This window comes from Brienomyrus brachyistius, chromosome 7, assembly GCF_023856365.1.
Source record: "Brienomyrus brachyistius isolate T26 chromosome 7, BBRACH_0.4, whole genome shotgun sequence".
NCBI classification, from domain to species: Eukaryota; Metazoa; Chordata; class Actinopteri; order Osteoglossiformes; family Mormyridae; genus Brienomyrus; species Brienomyrus brachyistius.
Genome location: NC_064539.1, coordinates 29351548 through 29374581, shown reverse-complemented (window position 1 = coordinate 29374581; position 23034 = coordinate 29351548). Strand labels below are relative to the sequence as shown.

The following is a 23034-nucleotide window of genomic DNA, read 5'->3' as shown; positions in this document are numbered from 1 at the left end:
ACTTTTCGTTGCACTTACGTGAAAGGTAATAGATATTGTGACGTGCAATTGTTTGTATTTTTTTAACTTTAAGAGATGACTTGAGACATTCACTCTTTATATAATATGCGTTTTATATGAATTTTGGAGGAATTATTGAACTTCATGAATTAAGTTGCATTGAGATACCGGCAGCAGGTTTTCCTAGTATCCTTGGGTATAGGGTCTGTTTCACAAATTGTTGTGCAGAGAATTTTATTGAGCTGCCACCCTCTAGTGGTGGGAAAAGGATTAGTGGTACTCCATCCATCCATCCATCCATCCATCCATCCATCCATCTTCCAAACCCTTATCCTGCAGATGGTCGATGGTCATACTTAAAGGACACAAAGCAAATAACTGCTAATGGCTACTAGATCAATCGGTGTAACATTTAAAAATTCCTCATGGAATTTTTAAATGCTTTTCAAAAGACTGTGGATCTTTTAATAACTATTTTTATATAAAAGGCTGGTGTTCTTTTCATTCTATTGGACAGAAGGACAGACAAGATGACCCTTATTAACACTGAGGAAGGTAAATCCAAATCTCAGATACAGATTTAGAGCGCCCTCTAGTGGAACATTTGAATCATGACAAAACGATACAAAGATACAAATATTTCCAGTAAAGGGTATCGAAATACAGCAGAGATAAGTAGCTTGTTGTTTTATCTTATTTTGTAATATAATTCTGTGTAACTCAAACTCCACATGTGTTGAATCCCCGATTCAAAGACAACGAAGAACACTACTTCGCGTAGTGTTTGCAAGTCAGAAAAACATGTTTGTCTGTTGGAGAGCTTGGTAACAGTTTTTCCGATTCACCCTGCATTACTCTCCTCATATTCCTGGATCCATCTGTAGTATTATACACTGCCAGCCGAGGGATTCTGCTACCATGCCTGACAGTCACCAACAGTACTGCTCAATCAGGTTGGTTAATCTTATGTGCGTGTCCTGTTAAGCTCTCTCCGGCCCTATTTACACTTGGTTCTTTGGAGATGGGATCACAAGCAGACAGTTGAGAGACGTCGCTGTTTACACCTGTGTCTCCAAGGTGACACATGATAGACACAGCTGACGACTCGTGTTGAGATTTCATTACCACCTGCCTCACTTCTGCTAGAAGCTCAGATGGCTTAGTCAGGAAGACACAGTTTTCAGTTATTGCAACGTCCGAGTCAGGGACACATCAGGATGCATTAGTGTTTACACTACAAATGATGTGTGGTGAAATGCGTCCTAGACCTCCTCAACAAGTGGTTTGAGTGATCGGATCACAACGTGCCTTGCTGGTCATTTACACTTGTATTCAACACCGTCTCCTTGTCATCCGGTTCCCCGAGACACATTTTAAAACCAAATGTGAAAATTACTTTTTTGTTCCTCAAACCCTTTATTGTGTGGTTGCAACATCCCAGAAGTCCATCATCCACTTACATCTCCTCCCCACCCACATTCCCATAGGGCAGCCTGTCCACCTTGACCATCTTCTCCGCCTTGTGCATATAATCTCGGACAATGTTCCGGGTCCCAGCTGGCCATCCTGAACGCGACCTGTGAGATACACCTCGCTTCCTCCCAACACGAAACAGCTGTACGTCCCCCCCCGTAATTCCCCATTGTACATATTTGGCTGCTTTGCCCACATACAGCTGCAAACCCAGATGTTGGTTCATGGCCACCGTCATCTTTCACTTCCCACTGAGCCACACTTCTGCATCGTGCCATCAGACTGCTGCTGAATGAGTTGTTTCAGCATCCATAACTGCTCACATCCTCCATCCTATCAGTCTCTTTCCACTGGTTTCAAGCTGGAGCCCGTATCAAGTTTGAGAGTTTGGTGCTAATATTCGAGGCAGATAAGGTAACAGCATCATGCTATCTCCAAGATCTTAACAGATGCACCTCCCTGTGTTTTTTGCTGTCCTCTGCATGAGAACCGTTCCAGGCCTGAATGGCTGGAAATGGAAACCTTGTCAATTTTTAGCCTTGGCACTTGTGTGTTATGAACCAGTATCCCCCCCCCCCAACTCCCAAGGTTTACAGAATCCTTTCATATCTCCATGGCACGACTCTGAACTCATCCATATGTACTGCCACATCTACACATCAGTGTATTTGACAGTCAATCAGATTGTTCTGATTGGTAAGACGTATGGCAATGTTCATAAGTCACAACTACTGACGGCACATAATCCTCATTGGTCAAATTTATTTTTAAGTCAAACTTAATTTAAGCATTTAATTCATTTTATGGCAGGAGTTCGTCTGAATATACTTAGTAACCTATTGTTAAGATAATTATGATAATTAGCAGGTTGATAGCAATGCATGTTCCCTGCACAATGTACAGAAGCATCATACTATATGCATATTATATAACGTTACAGCAGCTCATATATAAACATGCACAGCATTTACCAGCAGTCTGCACGGTTTGGTATTCGGTGTTTATCTCATACAGCTGTGCACGCTGTTTTATCCCCCACCCTGTAAAAACTCCCCTTCCCAACTGACAAGTGATAAGGAAGTGATAAGGCTCTTGGTTGAGGTTTTCTGCTCAATGTGCACTAGAGCAAATAACCTGAAAGCCAACATAGGTAGATCATAGATCATAGATCACCATAGTTAGATCCCTTGATAAATTCCCCTTGCAATATCGGGCCACATCAAACCGAAACCCACAATAAAAGCTTATTGTCAGCTGCCTCAGTGTTTTAGTGTCACATAAATCAGTTTAGGTCTTTGTGTTATAGGTGTAGTTTAACAACCAAGTGGCTCTAGCAGTGGAGACCAGCGGAATTCTCTAAGGGGTTGTTCTGGCAGGTATTTAAATATTCCAGAGGTCAAATGAGAAACTTAAAGTGGCTCAACCCTGTAACCCAAGAACAGGATGGACTGGGTTCAACAAACCTGTCATGTGCGACACGTAGTCTGCCCCCGGCGACGCAGAAGGTGCCAGAAGCACCGGTGATATTATTTCAGTATTATCCATTTCATTTTCCATGACTAATGATTTTGCACAGGATCCCAGTGGGTCTGGAGCCTATCCCGAGGAACACCCTGAGTGGGGGTGCCAGGCCAGTACAGGGCACAGACATACCATCAGCAATTCAGGGAGACAAATTCACCTGACCATATATTTTTGGACCAAGGAAGACAACACAGAATCTCCGGACACGGAGCCTGCAGTGGTTCATATTTATAAAAGCACTTATCGCGGCAAACATGATCTGTTTGTATTGGATTCCTGTTGGCACAGTAAAGCTATGTTTAAAATGTTTGGGATTTCGCCAATTGAATTTATTCTTCTTGCTCTTACATAACCTTCGCATGATCCTGTCTATATTGTGTACACATCTATACGCACCGATCTTACAGTTTTGTGTTTTTGCCCTTGGAATTTACTGAAATACTTTGTCATTACCTCGTCCAGATGAACAATTACAGCTGCCAGAGTTTACAAAAACGAATTGAACTTCCATCTGTTTAGTCCAGCACAGGGCCAGCTGTCCCAGTACATCTTCTCTGTGGTATTTTCACTCGCTCTTTGAGCAAAGTGCTTTGCCTTTGGGCTTCTTGGTAGCAAATCTATTGCCCCTTTTGCATCTGCTTTACGGTAACCCAGTTTCAGTAATCCTGTCAGTACCAGAGACACCGCATTACGCATTGGAAGCTGATGAAGAGGAGCAGTGTACAAATTAAAATGGCTCTGTAAAATTTTGGGGGGCAGTGGAGTGAGGGAGAGCCTTTTTAATGGCCCCCAATTAGCGAGATATGATGATTTCTATGTCAACTCTGCCAACGGATGTAAAGGCTGATTTGTAAATCACACACGGCAGCAGCACAGCGGGTCGGCATAGGGGCGCCATGGGCAAGGCCACGCAACAGCAAATACCGGTTCTGTGGACACTCTGCCCAGTGATAAAAGCAATGGATGTTTCAGCATCCATAACTGCTCACATGGGCTGTTCATGGGCCAGGGGTAATGTAGCAGACAGTCAGAAAGTTGTTGGACCAAATATTGCACATACTCCTTTTCTACCCTCTATTGGCATTCCAGCCACTGGAAAAAAAGTCACAGTGTTCCATTCGGACTGGTGCGGTGCTGAGGTGCTACGTGCCGCACGGCTGCACTCATGCTCCCATTCCTGAGCTGGTTCGTCGTGTGGTGGGTGTGGCAGCGCACTGTAATCAGCGCACACACCTTACCTCTCTACTCTCCGTGATCATAATGACAGCAAGTCTAACTGGGTTTGAAGAATGGCTGAGAAAGTCTGCAAATACCGGCATTTATGAGATTCCTCGCTACAGGATTATAAAGACTCCCAGATGGCCACAAAATAAAATTAAATAAGTTTGTACTGTAGCATGATATACCTTTCCATATTTTCATTTGAGTCAGTGTTATCCATCCATCCATTTTCCAAACCACTTATCCTACTAGGTTGTGGGGGGTTCGGCGCCTATCCCGGAAGCAATGGGCACGAGGCAGGCAAGAAGTGTGCCCTGGGGGGCCAGCCCACCACAGGGCACACTCACACACCATTCACTCACACATGCATTCCTATGGGCAATTTAGCAAGTCCAATTGGCCTCAGCATGTCTTTGGGCTGTGGGGGGAAACCGGAGTACCCGGAGGAAACCCCATGTCGACATGGGGAGAACATGCAAACTCTGCACACATGTGACCCAGGCTGAGACTCGAAGCCGGGTCCCAGAGGTGTGAGGCAACAGTGCTAAGCACTGCACCACCATGCTAACCAGTACACCACCATGCCGCCCTGAGTCAGTGTTACTGTTGTTTTAATGTTTTAATTTAGTTTTGAATTATTTTCTATCATCATTTGAACTAGTTTAGTTTCAGTTTTTGGTGTGGGTTTGCTAGTTTTTATTCTAATGATGTAAGTCTATTTATAAATATATTTTTTTATATTTATACAGGTTTTAGTAATTTTATTTATTAAGATAGATGAAAATTGTAGGATTTTGCTACCTGCAACAAAATATCGTGATGTTCCCATGGTTATTTACTCAAGAGTCCTAAAAATAAACAAATCATTACTTTAGCTAAATAGTATTTAAAAACAATAATGGAAAGTATTTACCGTTGTTTGATTTGGTTTCGGAAGCAATATCTATAGTTCTTGTTTAGTTTATTTTATTTTAGCATCTTATCTTATTTCAGTTTATGCAAATGTTTTTGTTAATGATGATCATGCCTTGCATACCGTAAGTACATAGTGCACGGTCAATTTTAGTAAAATTCTTTGCTTATTTTTTAACATTCATACCACTTCACAAACGTAGGCCTAACTTTTAAGTGGCCTGACGTCAAATTCCATGGCTTCCTGGTGCGTTGGCGCTGGAAGTAGGAACACCGAGGATCGCAGACGGTCCAGCACTGCGTTGCGCACACTGCAGCCACTTTCGCGTGAAGTATGAAGCAGCCCTCGGGAAGCTGCCGTTGATTCATGTCTTCTGGCCTCACAGATGGTGTGGAGACCCCTTCATGTCCTCCGCCTCCTGCTTGTCTCCCTATTGCTCTCCCTTCCTGCCACTTTCTCCCCCCTGCTCGCTAATGGCTTCAGGGCCCTTGCTGAAGTTAACCTGTCTGTCTCCACCATTACGCTGCAGGAGCTGAAGTTCAAGGCTCACATTCACTGTAGAACCTGGCATTAGATCTTTAAGGCCATCATAGGTTTGAGGAATTGTGTGTAATAAGCTCGCATGTGTGTATTGCCTGAGGAAAGTTGGAACTGCATAGGTGCCTGCAAGATGTTGTCATGCCTTCCTTACTCTCTATTTAACCATCGGTTATGAATGAAAAGGTTTTTTCATATTGCTCTGCTGAGAAAAGACATTAGGCGAGAGGGGTTTCTCAAAATAGAAAAGAGGATGAAAGAAATGAAAAGCGAGAGATGGAGGGAACATGACGAAGGACAGACACAGGGACAATTATGATGGACAGACAGAGGAAAGGTGTAGCTGATCAGAAGCACTGACCTGTACAGAGGCAGGTGCCTAAACGGGGGTGTGGCCCCCCAACCAGGGAGGTGGTCCCCCTTGGTTCTTAGTGTGTGTGATTGTCACACTTGGGGGACACTTTCATTTGTTCAGGTGAAGGAGGCAGATCCTCAGGCACTCCCAGCCCTCAACCCCCCTCCACCTCCCCCCATGTGCCTGGTGGGATGGGACCTGTGATGGGCTGAAATGAGGCTCTGAATGTTACGCTAGGTGGAATTATATGCTGTCAGTTGTTTGGTGCTGTCAGTCACTATGTGCTGTCAGGCCTTATGCACTGTCACTCGTTATGTGCTGTCAGTTGTTATGTGCTGTCAGGCCTTATGCGCTGTCAGTCATAAACTTCTAACAACCACCAGTGGAAAGTTTGACAGTCCCCAGAGATTGACGGCACATGACAACTGACAGCATATAATTCCAGCTAGCGAACACCTGAGAACCCCACCCCCTTGGGGTTTTCGAAGCCCAGTATCTCCCTTCAGTGTTTATATGAAAGTATTTCTAAAGATATCTAAAGATACCGGGGGGGGGGGGGGCACTGGTAGATGAGGATGAAAAGCGGGAAATGCAAGAGTGACTGACATGTACTTCAGAGTCTGGCCATTTGACAGACATGGGATGGTGTGACGGACGGGGGGGGGGGGGGGGGGTCTTTGTTCTCTCAATCACAGGGTCCTATACATACCATATGGAGGCAATATTAATGCACCAAAATCCCACTGAACAAGTTCCTCCCAGAGATGCTGCTGGTGGAATTCTGGAAATCAATCTGGAAGTTTATAGACATCCAATCTGTGAAAAGTGCAGGTTTATTTTTTTTTTTGCCTAGGATGGGGTATATTTTCGTTTCACCTGCATGTGGAATTGTTTCTGGTCTCAGGGAAATGGAAGATGATACTCTGACTTTGGTAAATATATTTAGAACTTTTCAAAGAGCAACAGTATTGTTCTTGGTACTCAAAACTTCTGCTCTCTGATTTCCCTCAAGAACTGTCTGAATAAGATATACTGCAGAGTCCTAGTCTCAGCGATTCTGATAAAAAAAAGGGACTTTGAATATTTATCTTGTTATTTTTTTCACTTATATAGTGCTTGTGTGGGTGTGTGTGAGAGAGAGAGCGTGAAAGAATATCTTTGAAATTAATTCGCGCAGGTCTCAATGTGTCACAATTAGCGTCTCATGACGGGCACACGATCATCTAGCATCGCTGCTGGGAATTCGCTCTGTCTCAAAAACCGCTTAGCATACCCTCAGCCGCCACTTCTGTGGACACCATAGAGAAGAGGACCGTCGTTAGGGATCCCTTCAAGGCAAGGGACCAACGTCAGTCAGATTCCGGCGCTTCCGCGACTTCCTGTGGAGCACTATGTGAGGACTTCGCCGTGCGACTGTAACGGGCAACGCACCAGCCATCCTCCTTGTCATCAAAGGTTTCCTTTCTTCCCGTCTTCATGCTGGGTCTGGATCTCAGTGGTTCTCCCATTTTGCCTGAGTAGGGGTTCAGAGGAACGCTGGGAAGAGAATAATAAAATGAAGAACCACAGAACCTTCATGGTGACTCACCTTCCCTTTCCAGCAAGATCACACTTATTATAAAACCTTCTGTGTATCCGGCCTGGACCAAAGATGGATCCTCACAATGCTGACCCACTTTACTAGTTTCGGGCTGCACCAGTCCCTCCAGGTTGCGAGCTGCACCCACCCGGAGTGTACGCCTCACAACCTGTCTGCTTTCCCATCCTCCCTGCACCCACTGCGCTGCGCACTGCCAGCTGCCCCCGGGCACCGGGGCTTTTGGGGCATGGAAATCCTCACCATTGGTGTGATCATTGTCTTATTTGTGGTGGTGTTCAAACAACTGTGCATCTTGGACCCTTTGCCTATAGAAGGTAAGGATTTTATAAGGAATGAAATTGTGTCTCTGTTAAGTGTTCGAAAGTTGGATGGATGGATGGATGGATGGATGGATGGATGGATGGATGGATGGATGGAAAACCTGGGGCTATGAACATAGATTGTTGAAATAAATGACGAAATATGTTCTTACACTTTTGTTCCAAGACGCGCGACACTGTCCCTTGCTGCTGTGTATGTGTAAATGCTGGTCAGCTGAGAGAGTTTGGAACACTTAGTTTTGCAATTACTGACAGCTCCGTATGTGTAAAGGACAGGAGGGGGAGGAGCCTATAAGCATAACTACAGAAAACAGCCAATGATGAAAGCTGTCTCATTATTTGGGATCAGCAGTTGTCCCTGGCTCTTAGGTGAGAGTTACTCAGTAGCATCTATGGAGGAAGGACAGCTGAATGGAGTTTTGTTACCTGTGTTTCCCACAATATCGTAATATTTACATTGCACTAAGTTAGCAGATGCTTTTATCCAAAGTGAGGTATTATTCAATGCGCAGGGTCAGCCGATCACTGGAGCAGTGGGGATTACGATGGCGAAAAGACAGGTTATAAACCGGCAACCTTCTGATCACAGGCACCTCACCTGCATATCATCCCCACAGTTTTCCAATCATGCATAAGGAAATGTGTCTAAACAGTGCAGGTGTAGTCATGTAGGAAATGAGGCCTTTCAAACCCACATCTCCTGTTACCTTATTGGCCCCAGTTGCATTACATCAGGAAGGGCCTGATACTAACCCCGTCCTCCATGATTGTCCCAGACCCACATCTCCCATTACCTTATTGGTCCCATTTGCATTACATCAGGAACGGCCTGATGCTAACCCCGCCCTCCATGATTGTCCCAGACCCACATCTCCCATTACCTTATTGGTCGAGGTTGCATTACGCCCCGAAGGGCCTGATGCTAACCCCGCCCTCCATGATTGTCCCAGACCCACATCCCCCGTTACCTTATTGGTCCCAGTTGCATTATGCCCGAAAGGGCCTGATGCTAACCCCGCCCTCCATGGTTGTCCCAGACTCACATCTCCCATTACCTTATTGGTCCCAGTTGCATTATGCCCGAAAGGGCCTGATGCTAACCCCACCCTCCATGGTTGTCCCAGACCCACATCTCCCATTACCTTATTGGTCCCAGTTGCATTATGCCCGAAAGGGCCTGATGCTAACCCCGCCCTCCATGGTTGTCCCAGACCCACATCTCCCATTACCTTATTGGTCCCAGTTGCTTTATGCCCGAAAGGGCCTGATGCTAACCCCGCCCTCCATGGTTGTCCCAGACTCACATCTCCCATTACCTTATTGGTCCCAGTTGCATTACGCCTAGAAGGGCCTGATGCTAACCCCACCCTCCATGATTGTCCCAGACCCACATCTCCCATTACCTTATTGGTCCCAGTTGCATTATGCCCGAAAGGGCCTGATGCTAACCCCGCCCTCCATGATTGTCCCAGACCCACATCCCCCGTTACCTTATTGGTCCCAGTTGCATTATGCCCGAAAGGGCCTGATGCTAACCCCACCCTCCATGATTGTCCCAGACCCACATCTCCCGTTACCTTATTGGTCCCAGTTGCATTATGCCCGAAAGGGCCTGATGCTAACCCCACCCTCCATGATTGTCCCAGACCCACATCTCCCGTTACCTTATTGGTCCCAGTTGCATTATGCCCGAAAGGGCCTGATGCTAACCCCACCCTCCATGATTGTCCCAGACCCACATCCCCCGTTACCTTATTGGTCCCAGTTGCATTATGCCCGAAAGGGCCTGATGCTAACCCCGCCCTCCATGGTTGTCCCAGACCCACATCTCCCATTACCTTATTGGTCCCAGTTGCATTATGCCCGAAAGGGCCTGATGCTAACCCCGCCCTCCATGATTGTCCCAGACCCACATCTCCCATTACCTTATTGGTCCCAGTTGCATTATGCCCGAAAGGGCCTGATGCTAACCCCACCCTCCATGATTGTCCCAGACCCACATCTCCCATTACCTTATTGGTCCCAGTTGCATTACGCCTAGAAGGGCCTGATGCTAACCCCGCCCTCCATGATTGTCCCAGACCCACATCTCCCATTACCTTATTGGTCCCAGTTGCATTACGCCTGGAAGGGCCTGATGCTAACCCCGCCCTCCATGATTGTCCCAGACCCACATCTCCCATTACCTTATTGGTCCCAGTTGCATTATGCCCGAAAGGGCCTGATGCTAACCCCGCCCTCCATGATTGTCCCAGACCCACGTCTCCCATTACCTTATTGGTCCCAGTTGCATTATGCCCGAAAGGGCCTGATGCTAACCCCGCCCTCCATGATTGTCCCAGACCCACATCTCCCATTACCTTATTGGTCCCAGTTGCATTATGCCCGAAAGGGCCTGATGCTAACCCCGCCCTCCATGATTGTCCCAGACCCACGTCTCCCATTACCTTATTGGTCCCAATTGCATTACATCAGGAAGGGCCTGATGCTAACCCCACCCTCCGTGATTGTCCTAGACCCACGTCTCCCATTACCTTATTGGTCCCAGTTGCATTACGCCTGGAAGGGCCTGATGCTAACCCCACCCTCCATGATTGTCCCAGTCCCACGTCTCCCATTACCTTATTGGTCCCAGTTGTGTTACATCAGGAAGGGCCTGATGCTAACCCCACCCTCCATGATTGTCCCAGTCCCACGTCTCCCATTACCTTATTGGTCCCAGTTGCATTACATCAGGAAGGGCCTGATGCTAACCCCACCCTCCGTGATTGTCCCAGACCCACGTCTCCCATTACCTTATTGGTCCCAGTTGCATTACGCCTGGAAGGGCCTGATGCTAACCCCACCCTCCGTGATTGTCCCATCCCACGTCTCCCATTACCTTATTGGTCCCAATTGCATTACATCAGGAAGGGCCTGATGCTAACCCCGCCCTCCATGATTGTCCCAGTCCCACGTCTCCCATTACCTTATTGGTCCCAGTTGCATTACATCAGGAAGGGCCTGATGCTAACCCCACCCTCCGTGATTGTCCCAGACCCACGTCTCCCATTACCTTATTGGTCCCAGTTGCATTACATCAGGAAGGGCCTGATGCTAACCCCACCCTCCGTGATTGTCCCAGACCCACGTCTCCCATTACCTTATTGGTCCCAGTTGCATTACGCCTGGAAGGGCCTGATGCTAACCCCACCCTCCGTGATTGTCCCAGACCCACGTCTCCCATTACCTTATTGGTCCCAATTGCATTACATCAGGAAGGGCCTGATGCTAACCCCGCCCTCCATGATTGTCCCAGACCCACATCCCCCGTTACCTTATTGGCCCCAGTTGCATTACATCACGAAGTGCCTGATGCTAACCCCGCCCTCCATGATTGTCCCAGACCCACATCCCCCGTTACCTTATTGGCCCCAGTTGCATTACATCACGAAGTGCCTGATGCTAACCCCGCCCTCCATTATTGTCCCAGACCCACATCTCCCATTACTTTATTGGTCCCAGTTGCATTATCCCCCGAAGGGCCTGATACCAACCCCGCCCTCCATGATTGTTGCAGGCCTTTCATATACTGTTTTCTTGCCACGGTTCATCAGTGTGGCTCCTCTGCTCCCCCACCCTGCACAGGCCCCCGGGCTCCGTTCCTTTCGCCTCCTGCTCTCCTCTCCTGCTGGGCTGACAGGCACAGCTCATCCTCTAAACCCCTTGACACTCCCACTGTTTATTTTTCCTCTTTCTCCACATCACTTGCTCCTTTCATATTATTTCCATCATTCCATTGCCTAGCTAATGCTGAATTCCCCCCCAACCCTTCCTATACAGCTGCATGAATTCCTGAGTTCATGTCAGGTCAGTGCTCTGCTCAAGGGCTAAGCAGTATTATTTCTCCAGCCGGTACGAAAACCCTTCATTTAATCCCACCTTTTTCATTTGAATATCCTTGCTTATAGCTCTATACCGTTTGCCTTAGACCCTCCACTTCTTAAAAACTCCCCCCTATTTCAGTAACATAAATCTTTTTCCCTGCCTCGTGCCCATTGCTTCCGGGATAGGCTCCGGACCTCCCGCGACCCAGTAGGATAAGCGGTTTGGAAAGTGGATGGATGGATGGATGGAGTCATTCTTGAGGTATCATGGTTGGCTGACACCACCAGGGTTGGGGGCTTTGAGACCTTCCTCCACTCTGTATCTGTGTGAGGTCTCCCCCAATGTGCCGCAGGTGGTTTCCTGCGGTCCACATGTGCTGAGGTGAATTGCCATGTCTCAGTTGCCTGTTGCTTGTGTATGTTTATTCTCTAATAGACTTGTACACTGACCACGATGTACCTCTGCCTTGTGTTCTTGTCTACCGCTGTTTTCTTCAGATCTGTATATGTCCCTCCTGCAGTCCAGGGTGTCGCACAACCTCGTGTTCTGTGGTTCCTGGCATAGCCTCTCCCCCTTCCAATCCACCCCCATCCCCCAAACCCCAGACACTGCTCAGGTTGACTGGATGGGAGATGGACGGATATTTCTTTCTCATGTACTCTGGCCATTCTGCTGCTTCACCGCTCTGCTGTCTGCTTCCTGGCCGCCCACTCCGTCTCCTCTCAGTGTCCCTCCTCCCACATCTCTGCGTTTCTGTCTTGTTCTCCCTTCTGAGGCACAGCTCGCCACCAAATGTTTCATTTTCTTCACCATCTGATGTAGGTATCAGAATGTTTCTGCGCGTCGTTAAAAAGACAAACGCACTAAAGCCACTTTTCAGCAAGTTTCCCTCATTGAAATGCTTTACGTTGTTCTGCTCCCTCTCTTTGATACGGACTTATTGTTTGCAGCCAGACCAGATTCTTACAGGGTTCATTTAGCAACAGATTATATTATGCAAGCGGCATCTAGTAAAGTATTACCGTGCTTTTTTATTGTCAAGACTTCCGTCCATCTAAGTGGTTATCCGACACCACAGGGGATTTCAGCGTCTCTTACACCAGGGACGTCCAGATGGGAAGAAACCAGAGCTAGAGACCCCACCCACTAATGTTTGATCATATAAGTAACTAAGAACTATGCACTAGGGATGCTTTAATATTTTTTTTTCCAAGGGGTGCTGCCCCATGAATATCTTTTCTCTGAACAAGCAGTTACCCCAGCCAATATTTTCCTCCTTCTGTTGACAATATGTGTTTAAAGGACCCAGTCCAATAAAGGGTCATCGTGGGGGCCTGGAGCCAATCCTATGAGGTAAAGGAACGTCCTGTAATACCCAGAGGAAAGTCACACAACACATGCAGGACATGCAAGCTGCACATACAGAGAGTGGGGGAGGCGACCCAGGAGGTGCGAGGCGATAGCGTTAGCCATCATACCAACCCTTCTGTAAGGATTTCTCTTCCTAATTTTTTAAACGAGCTTGGTGGATTTTTTCATCGTGCATGTATAAGGAGGTAAACATGCAGTGAGTCACCCATGAAACCAAGACTACTGCAGCTTATTGGTTCAGAAAGTAAGGCAGTGGAAACATTTACACTATCTAACGCTCCAGTGATAGAAAACCATTTTTGTTTGGTTTATCTGTGTTTTGCTGAGGTTCCCACAAAGCCCCCCCCCCCCCCCCCCCCCCCCGCTCCCCCGTTCTTGAAGCAGTGGGGTGAGTGGTAATGCTGAAAGATAGAGGGGGGATGAGATTCTATGGGGTTTGGGTCAGTTGACCACCTCACAGCTGGCTGCCTAGCTGTTGTGCTGCTTCAGTTTCAAGTTAACATTTTTTATTGCCTTCTGTGTCAGAAATGATTTCTGTGTTTCTCTGCATCTCTCTAATCTCTTTTTATCTCCCTTTTCTTCTCCCTCCATCTCTCCCATGGCTACATCTCCCGCCTCACATGTCTCTCTCTCTCTCCCTCTCTCTCACGCACACACGCACACACGCACACACGCGCAGACGGTAGCGAGATTGACTTTGAGCTGTCTGCTGCACGCTATCAACCGCAGGGCCTGGACAAGCTGGCAGCCCAGACCAAGTTCAGCAGGAAGGAGCTTCAGTCGCTCTACAGGGGCTTCAAGAATGTAAGAAGGGGACCCTAGTAGGGCGTGGTCGGTCCAGGTGGCATCATACTTGGGGTCATGGTGCGATTCGAGGGACAGGGGGTAAGGCAGTTGGAGACAGAAATTAATCTGTACAGCCGTTCTCAGTGTGAATAACAAAGTAAGAAATAAGTAGATGTACATCTTATTTTCTGTCCATTGTTCCTCGTGTTGGTTCCTCCCAGTCTGTTTTAGTTATAGCCTGACCTATGCCTTACGCCTTAGTCTATCCCCCCCACCCCCCAACCCCCACCCAGCACAGGCTTTCTGTCCATTTACCCGAGTCTTTGCTATCCCTCTAACAGGAGTGTCCCAGTGGTCTTGTGGATGAAGAGACATTCAAGACCATCTATTCTCACTTTTTTCCTCAAGGAGGTGAGGAGCATCTCGGACTCCAGTGCAGTCAAGTAATGTAACTTTCCGTCTGATATATAGAAATAGAGCTTGCCTCTGATATATAGAGAGGCAATAGCGATGAATGATAAGACGTTAAGAGGTCAGGGATTGTGATATACATAGAAGAAGTTGGTAGATTGTCTTAAATGGCAATTAATAACTTGAATAACTTGGCCACCAGTCACTGAACTCTTTCTAAATCGTTACAGATTCCTCCAAGTATGCACACTTCCTGTTTAACGCCTTTGACTTAGACAGGAGCGGATCTATCCGATTTGAGGTGAGACTTTGATATGAGAATATGACCCTGGAAAGAACATGATATGATAACTATGTACTAGCAGAACAGAAGATTACAGGAACACATATGAACATGACTGAACACAACAACATGAAAAAACCCAATGGAATGAAACAGAACACAAAAGAACATCATACAACACAACAGATTCGAACACAATATAATATTATTCAAATCAAATTATTTTATATATACACTCACCGGCCACTTTATTAGGCACACCTGTCCAACTGCTCGTTGACGCAAATTACTGATCAGCCAATCACATGGTGGCAACTCAATGCATTTAGGCATGTTGACGAACCGCTGCAGTTCAAACCGAGCTTCAGAATGCGGAAGAAAGGTGATTTAAATGACTTTGAACGTGGCATGGTTGTTGGTGCCAGATGGGCTGGTCTGAGTATTGCAGAAACTGCTGATCTTCTGGGATTGTCACGCACAACCATCTCTAGGGTTTACAGAGAATGGTCCAAAAAAGGGAAAACATGCAGTGAGCGGCAGTTCTGTGGGCGAAAATGCCTTGTGGATGCCAGAGGTCAGAGGAGAATGGCCAGAGTGGGTCGAGCTGATAGAAAGGCAACAGTTACTCAAATAACCGCTCGTTACAACCAAGGTATGCAGAAGACCATCTCTGAACGCACAACACATCGAACCTTGAGGCAGATGGGCTACAACAGCAGAAGACCACACCGGGTGCCACTCCTGTCAGCAAAGAACAGGAAACTGAGGCCACAATTCGCACAGGCTCACCGAAATTGGACAATAGAAGATTGGAAAAATGTTGCCTGGTCTGATGAGTCTTGATTTCTGCTGCGACATTCGGATGGTAGGATCAGAATTTGGCGTCAACAACATGAAAGCATGGATCCATCCTGCCTTGTATCAACGGTTCAGGCTGGTGGTGGTGTAATGGTGTGGGGGACATTTTCTTGGCACACTTTGGGCCCCTTAGTATTAATTGATCATCGTTGCAATGCCACAGCCTACCTGAGTACTGTTGCTGACCATGTCCATCCCTTTATGACCACAGTGTACCCATCTTCTGGTGGCTACTTCAAGCAGGATAATGCACCATGTCATAAAGCTCGAATCATCTCAGACTGGTTTCTTGAACATGACAATGAGTTCACTGTACTCAAATGGCCTCCACAGTCACCAGATCTCAATCCAATAGAGCACCTTTGGGATGTGGTGGAATGCGAGATTCGCATCATGGATGTTCAGTCGACAAATCTGCAGCAACTGCGTGATGCTATCATGTCAATATGGACCAATATCTCTGAGGAATGTTTCCAGTACCTTTTTGAATCTATGCCACGAAGGATTAAGGAAGTTTTGAAGGCAAAAGAGGGTCCAACCCGGTACTAGCAAGGTGTACCTAATATAGTGGCCGGTGAGCGCATATATATATATATATACATTTACCTGCTTCTTATGAATGCTCTGTGAATGCAATATTAAGGAAGTATGAAGGTGCAGTTAATGCAAAACATTCTTAAATACAAGATAATACAGCAAACCAAAACAGAATACCTTGGAGATGTACCAGCATGGAGCTGGTCCTTTTCAGCTGTAGTATCACAACATTTAGAAGTTGCATCAACCAGTTGGGGTCAAAGGGCATGTTTTTACATGCTTGACTTTAACCTTCAGTCAAGGGGCGGGCGGAGACATTATTTTTATGTTATTTAATATTTAGTTTTGGTAATAGAAAGTATTTCGTTCTGCACCCTGTCACTTTGAGAAACTCCATCTCCTCCTTCTTGCCTGTGTCCACATCTTACATTCTGTGCTTTGTTTATTTTGTAACGCTTACAGTTTCCTGGGCTTCCTGCCGCTATCTTTGACCGTATCTATCGCCCTTTGCTATGCATGCCTACAGTGTACTTTGCCCAACAAGTCGGTGTACAACATACAAATGAAATGGCCCTTAACATTCAACAGGATGTAGCAAAAAAAAAACCTCTGTGAAGTGTGAATGAGCATGAGGAATATGGGTGTGACATCTCATATGGTGCTTCTCCACTGGCTTACAGGAACCAAGCCGTACCGTGAAGAGAGACTAGTTACCGCGTGGTTCCAGCTCGCGTCGGTTTTCCACTGCAGAAGGGCCGGCTCCGTAAAGGTGCTGCCGGGTTTGTAGAGCGACAGTGATGTGAAACTGAAGAGACGCTTATTTACTGTCTGTCATGATTGTGAACATCATCATTTACTATGTAATTTTTTTCTTTTTTTTGTTTTTTTACTGTGTGCTAATTTCCGCAAACACATCTGGGAGAATTGCTGTTTATGTTAGCATCAAACGCTGGAGGAATTACCATTCACTTGTGTGAGTTTGCATTATGAATCCATTCCATTCAACCGTTCTACAGGACTTTTTTCAAGTAGGATATTTTGGAAATCTGAGTTATGGAGAATGCATTAATAAACCGTGATGTGCGAAACTACTAATTAAAAATATATAAAATATTCAGTTTTTTCTTTCAAATAATCCATGCTTATTGATGCGGATCACTAGTGTCTCCATGTTTTCAGCCAATCAGAGGGGGGTGATGCAGCAGACTCGGTTTGGTCACGCTTTTGGCCCTGATAGTAAGCAGGGCTGCGTCAGCACTAGTACGACTCAGGTACGGCATGCTTCACAATGGAAAACCGACAGTTTGCGGTACGACTCGGGCACCGCTCGGTTCCTGGTGGCAGTGGAAAAGCACCAGTAGTGATGACATCATCATATGTGCCGGGTCCCAGCATGCCGTGCGGGCGGCAGGCACTCTGACCGAGTCCAACTGCTTCTCCCTTAACCACTGTGTCATGTGGGGCTCATTGCAGGATTTCGTGCTCGGACTCTCCTTGCTGCTCAGGGGCTCTGTGACCGAGAAGCTGCACTGGGCTTTCAACCTCTACGACATCAACAAGGATGGATATATTACCAAAGAGGTGTGTGAGTCCAAGAAGGATTCATTACCTTCTTTGGCAGTGTCTAATAGAGTCTTTATGTGTGACTAGAGTTTATTTTAAGGAACTAGCAGATAATATTTTACGATTAGCTGATGTTTCTAAAGAATATCCGTGAGCACGAGACTTACCACTAATTTATTTTATGTTATGGTTGTGTCATAAATGATAGCTGGCCAAAGACTGGTTTGACTGACTCATGCGCTTGCTGTCTGGCAGGAGATGCTGGCCATCATGAAATCCATCTACGATATGATGGGTCAGTACACTTCCCCGAGGCTGCGGGATGACGCCCCAGTGGAGCACGTGGAGAAGTTCTTCCAGGTGCACCTCCCACACGCTGTCCAGTGCTCCATCTGGAAGTGCGCCTTCCACACCAGAGCTCCCCCCTTACATGATGTCTGATACCACGAGCACACTTAAGCATTCCAGCCCCATAGCGCATTGTAAGCAGTTAGACTATCAGCGACTGTTTAGATCTGCAGATCCTTTTATCAAACTATATCTATACAAGTTATACTGACATTTCTGCAGAGATAAAGAAGCAGCTTTCATTGTCTGCCTCATATCAATTTCTTCACTCAAGGGTATGACAGTAAAGCCCTTCGTGGGTTCGAATTCAAACTGTGGCAAACAATCTCCTTGAGTGGGATACAGTGACTGTTTTAGGGTATTTTAGGTTCTTATGACTCCTATTGCCCTTTGCTTGAACCATAAGTATGAACGGCATGATCTATGAAAAGACCAAATGTCGTAAATTCCTTCATTTTTCCAGAAAATGGACAGGAACCGGGATGGCGTAGTCACCATCGAGGAGTTCATGGAGACCTGCCGAAAGGTATCGCCGGGACACAGAAAAGGCCAGCGGTGAATGGTTTACCTGGTTGACTAGTTACAGAAGTGGGACAAGGCTAGCATTACACCCCAGCCAAAAGCTCAGATAAATAACCCTCTGTCATTCAACACAGAAAAAGCTACAACACATTCACATCGTTCACATCAGTACATTATTCTCTTCTCTTCTAGGATGAGAACATCATGAATTCCATGCAACTGTTTGAAAATGTTATCTAGGAGGAACCCGCCATGCTACTTGGCCGTAATCTGCCGCACCGTTCCTGCATTCTCAACACCGACAGAACACCCCCCCCCCCCCCTCCCCACCCCTGTGCTTTGTGAAGGCCGCAAAGTGAGCCTGGGAAACGCAGCAGATATGTTCTCTGCATAACAAGAGGAGGTCTACATGTGTGTCAAGCTGCTACCTTATGGGAGTTTCTGTCTTGAGGAAAAATAAGATAAGGGGTAGATGCTTAGAAGAAAACTACTGAAGAAAATTATCAGTTTTTCTTTGCTACCGATTTCATTTTTGAAGAGTGGAATATGACAGCAAAACGCAGTGTCATCAGGTCTGTGGTCTGTGGTTAGCTGCAGGCTTGGGGCCTACCACGTCTGTGCATCCTCCCACTTTCCTGACCATTCCAGCTCAGTAGGGGATCATCTGGATTGGGATAATAATACTCATGGCTTTAGCCAGTTAGGGTCACAGGGTTACTATATAAGTTGGTGGGTCATACTTCAGGTGACAATTTGAAGGGAAAAAAGAAGGACTGACGATCACTATACTGAACAAGAAAATGGGTATGCTCATTTAAAGTATGCTATTTAAGGTTTTTTTTGAGAAAGGCATATTACAAACCTTGCATTTGCTCTGAATTATACTGAATACCTTAAATAACAATGTCGCATTTACTCTACAGTTATAGAGATCAATCACATATGATTTTGCAAGGAACACAGGTGGGCACCTGAGCCAGAATAGGGTTCAATAATAATCTCTGTTCTCTGTAGCTAACTTGAGACATATCTCAGTTGGGATAAATATTGTTTTATCCAGAGTCTTAAAATCTGTAATAAATGACCTGTAACGGAAATTTATAAATAATATGAAGACGTAAGACAGAAAACCTCCTAAACAAATAAAATGACAAAGTTTGGTGTATTCTTCTGTTATACAGTGCCTTGTTTTTAATTATAACTGTAATAATTCCGGTCCTGGAGAGTCACTGTCCAGCAGGTTTTCTGTTCTACCTGGCTTCTGATGAGTCACACCTGTTCTCAGGTAAATACCAGGAACAGGTGTGGCTCATCAGAAGCCAAGTGGGATAGAAAACCTGCTGGACAGTAGCTCTCCAGGACCGGAGCTGCATGGAGACCCCTGTGTTGACTACAACTGTTTCTTTCTCTTGGAAAGTCATGTCCACAAAAATTTTTACAGAGCAGTAATATCTGTCATAATGCAAAATTTGAAAATAATGCAGGTGGCTTCATGGCTGCAGATCTGAGACTGGAATCCTGTCTTTCGCGTACTCCCTCTGTGTGGTATGGCTGAGTACTCCGGCTTCCTCCTGCAGTCCAGAGACACACAGCTGGATAACCTGCCATCTCTAAATTGCTGATGGTTCATATTTGGCCAGAGATTGACTGGCATCCCACCCAGGGTGTCTCCTGCCTTGTGCCAACAGGTCTGTTTTACCTGACTATGTGCCCTAAATCAATCAAACCTGTCACTTTCCAGCTCGGGTATTGCAACCAAGCTTAATTCAACTCCTTTCAAAACAGGTTACTTGAAAAACAGCAGTATAGAATCAGCAGGGGGAATCCCAGTTCTCTCATTTGGCATGTGGGGATTACCTAGATCACACTAGACATGTTCTCTGGTATAGATCTTTAGTGCTTTAATAGAATGTACCAGTCATTCAGTTATTATGCTTTTTGGGAAGGGATTTTCACTACCCATACTTGTCGGTACTCTGATCCCAGACTGGACTGTACTGTAAACTCAGCCCAAGAGACATCATCTTCAGTGCCTGCTGATTGCCATTGCTTTGAGGAGATGCTCCTTTAAAGTATAAATATCGATTGCATCCTCCATTGGTTTCTGTGGTAGAATATTTGGAAGCAGTGACAATTACACTAGAAGAATATAGAGGCTAAAGACTGCAGGTTCACTGCAAGCTGCCACGGATTTCTGATGTATTACAATGTTATTATACATATTACACCTGCTAACAATAACCCGACATTTACCATGTTAACTCAGACACTGATAATTGTGTCCAGCATTTACCCACGTAGCTCTAACAGGTTAGATTAGGGGATCAGTAGATCTAACACAATTTTCATCCACGTCATTTAAATTTCAGAAACAAAAAAAAACTTCTGAACTGTGTCCAAACATGTGGCCGAATCCTGTGTCCACACCGCTGATCGTCGGATGAAGAACAACTTTCGGGAACGATTGCGCTGGGCAGAACTGTGAAAGGCGGAAACCACTTCTGGCATTGGTGCAGTCCATCCATCCATCCATCCATTTTCCAAACCGCTTATCCTATTGGGTCGCGGGGGGTCCGGAGCCTATCCCGGAAGCAATGGGCACGAGGCAGGGAACAACCCAGGATGGGGGGCCAGCCCATCGCAGGGCACACTCACACACCATCCACTCACACATTCACACCTATGGGCAATTTAGCGACTCCAATTAGCCTCAGCATGTTTTTGGACTGTGGGGGGAAACCGGAGTACCCGGAGGAAACCCCACGACGACATGGGGAGAACATGCAAACTCCGCACACATGTGACCCAGGCGGAGACTCGAACCCGGGTCCCAGAGGTGTGAGGCAACAGTGCTAACCACTGCACCACCATGCCGCCATCATTGGTGCAGTCATGAAGCAAATTCATTTCTGTATTGGCCCAAATATAATTTAAATTTACAATCAAAAACTTGGGTCCGTCTTACATTCCAGGGCTAGAATTTAAATGTCATTATACGCATTCATCAGCAGATGGAGTAAACTATCAAATTCCCGGCAGTATACTTCAAACGTAATCGATAGAATCGACGTCGTTTTTGCAAATAAGACGTCGTGTAAGCGGTCGTGACCGTTTCAGCGTTGTGTTTGTTCTGATTCCACCCGCTACCCACAATAAGCTGACATGTGTGTATGAAACACGCACATACATATGAAACTAATATATGATATGTGAAACTGATATATGAAACTAATATGTGTATTCCTGTATTTTTGTTAATGGTAAATATCTTAATCGTGAGTGTCTTCGTTAGCTTCCATGTCCGTGCTGCTGCTTATATTAAATCAGGAGTATCTGTTTAAATAGAGAGTATTTTATTTTAAAAAGGTCGTCATCTCTTATTATAAAACTCACCACGATACTTTTTTCCTGTGATATTTATGTGTGTTTGCTGTATGGGAGACATTCTGTGCTCTCCGGGGTTGTGGGTTTTATATACTGTATCCATTATCTATTGTTGCCCTTCCCCTAAAAAAACAGGCCTACACTTTGAGAAGTTTGCCGTTTAACACTTATTGTAATGCGGCTGCCCGTGGTTGCTTTTTAAAACATGGTTACGGTTAACGTCTTATATCTTAATCTCAGAGATTTCTTGTTCGAAAATATAGTTACCGAACAAGTGGCGGAGTGGTCTAATATTTGGCCCAAAACGGTATACAGCAGTTATAAATAATTGTGACAGGCCAAGATACTTACGTTTGCAGTTGAATGGCAAATATGCGTGGTTTCTATCGACTAATATGATAAATACTGAGCCCCGTCAGGACTTACGAAGCACGTATGTTCTGCAGCATAAGTGATCATCCTGGGTTACCGGCGGTATAATGTGTATATTTCTCATATGTATAATCGAAAAAAATCCATGTAAAAGAAAAAAAACAATGTGCTACTGTATACTCAAATACGAGCCCTATGTTTGTCGAAAAAAATCCAATATTTGCTGTCAAATCGAGAGTATTTGCAACATGTGGCTTTTAGCCTCAGTACTGACATGAGAAGGATTCGTTTAATATATTTTATTTTCCCGTAAAACTAGATTATGATCTATCGTAAACTGTATGTGCAACTCGATCGTTTTATTTTAGATTGAAGGCAAAACTCGAGTTAATTTGATATACGTTCCACACATTTTCGTCGGAATTTAAAATATTTTGACGTAATTTTTTGCTTTTACACACGTGCCTGGTCCGTGAGCTCAGGCTGTCCTTGTCCTTGCTTTATCTTTAGTTACCTCCTACGATACAAATATATTTGGGGAATTGGTTACTGTCGAAGTGAATGTGTCAGGACTGCGCGTACGTGTGAGCGCAGTGTGGAGTAAAGCAGCAGGAGCTGCGCGCTGCACGGCCTGTTCACTGGGAAATTATTTGATTGATTGACATTTTAAATATTGTTACTCCTTTTTGAAGTAGTACGTGTCCCACTGCTTTCGTTGACTTTACCCTTTCTTCCTCCATATCTACCGATTTACTCATATGCTGAAATTACCCAGATTTTATTAATTAT

The 23034-nt window shown here is 45.6% G+C and overlaps 2 protein-coding genes across 4 annotated transcripts in view; both read left to right on the top strand.

The window, feature by feature from the left end:
* LOC125746780 (calsenilin-like) overlaps positions 1 to 19646 on the top strand; it is a 30691-nt gene extending 11045 nt beyond the window's left edge. The window contains exons 1-8 of one of the 3 annotated variants that reach the window (XM_049021230.1): positions 7208 to 7937; positions 13861 to 13985; positions 14309 to 14378; positions 14609 to 14679; positions 17530 to 17637; positions 17875 to 17979; positions 18431 to 18493; positions 18682 to 19646. In XM_049021230.1, the coding sequence (XP_048877187.1) occupies positions 7688 to 7937; positions 13861 to 13985; positions 14309 to 14378; positions 14609 to 14679; positions 17530 to 17637; positions 17875 to 17979; positions 18431 to 18493; positions 18682 to 18729 (840 nt within the window). In that variant the 5' untranslated portion in view covers positions 7208 to 7687 and the 3' untranslated portion in view covers positions 18730 to 19646. Of the gene's footprint in view, positions 1 to 7207; positions 7938 to 13860; positions 13986 to 14308; positions 14379 to 14608; positions 14680 to 17529; positions 17638 to 17874; positions 17980 to 18430; positions 18596 to 18681 lie in introns of those variants that run through there. The other 2 variants (XM_049021233.1, XM_049021231.1) reach the window with 2 other exon arrangements.
* Positions 7931 to 13400, top strand: LOC125746779 (BRD4-interacting chromatin-remodeling complex-associated protein-like). The gene is made up of 2 exons (XM_049021229.1): positions 7931 to 9259; positions 9956 to 13400. Exons 1-2 carry the CDS (start codon positions 8619 to 8621, stop codon positions 11727 to 11729), a joined length of 2415 nt encoding a protein of 804 aa, XP_048877186.1. The 5' UTR covers positions 7931 to 8618; the 3' UTR covers positions 11730 to 13400.
* Positions 19647 to 23034: the final 3388 nt, after the last annotated feature.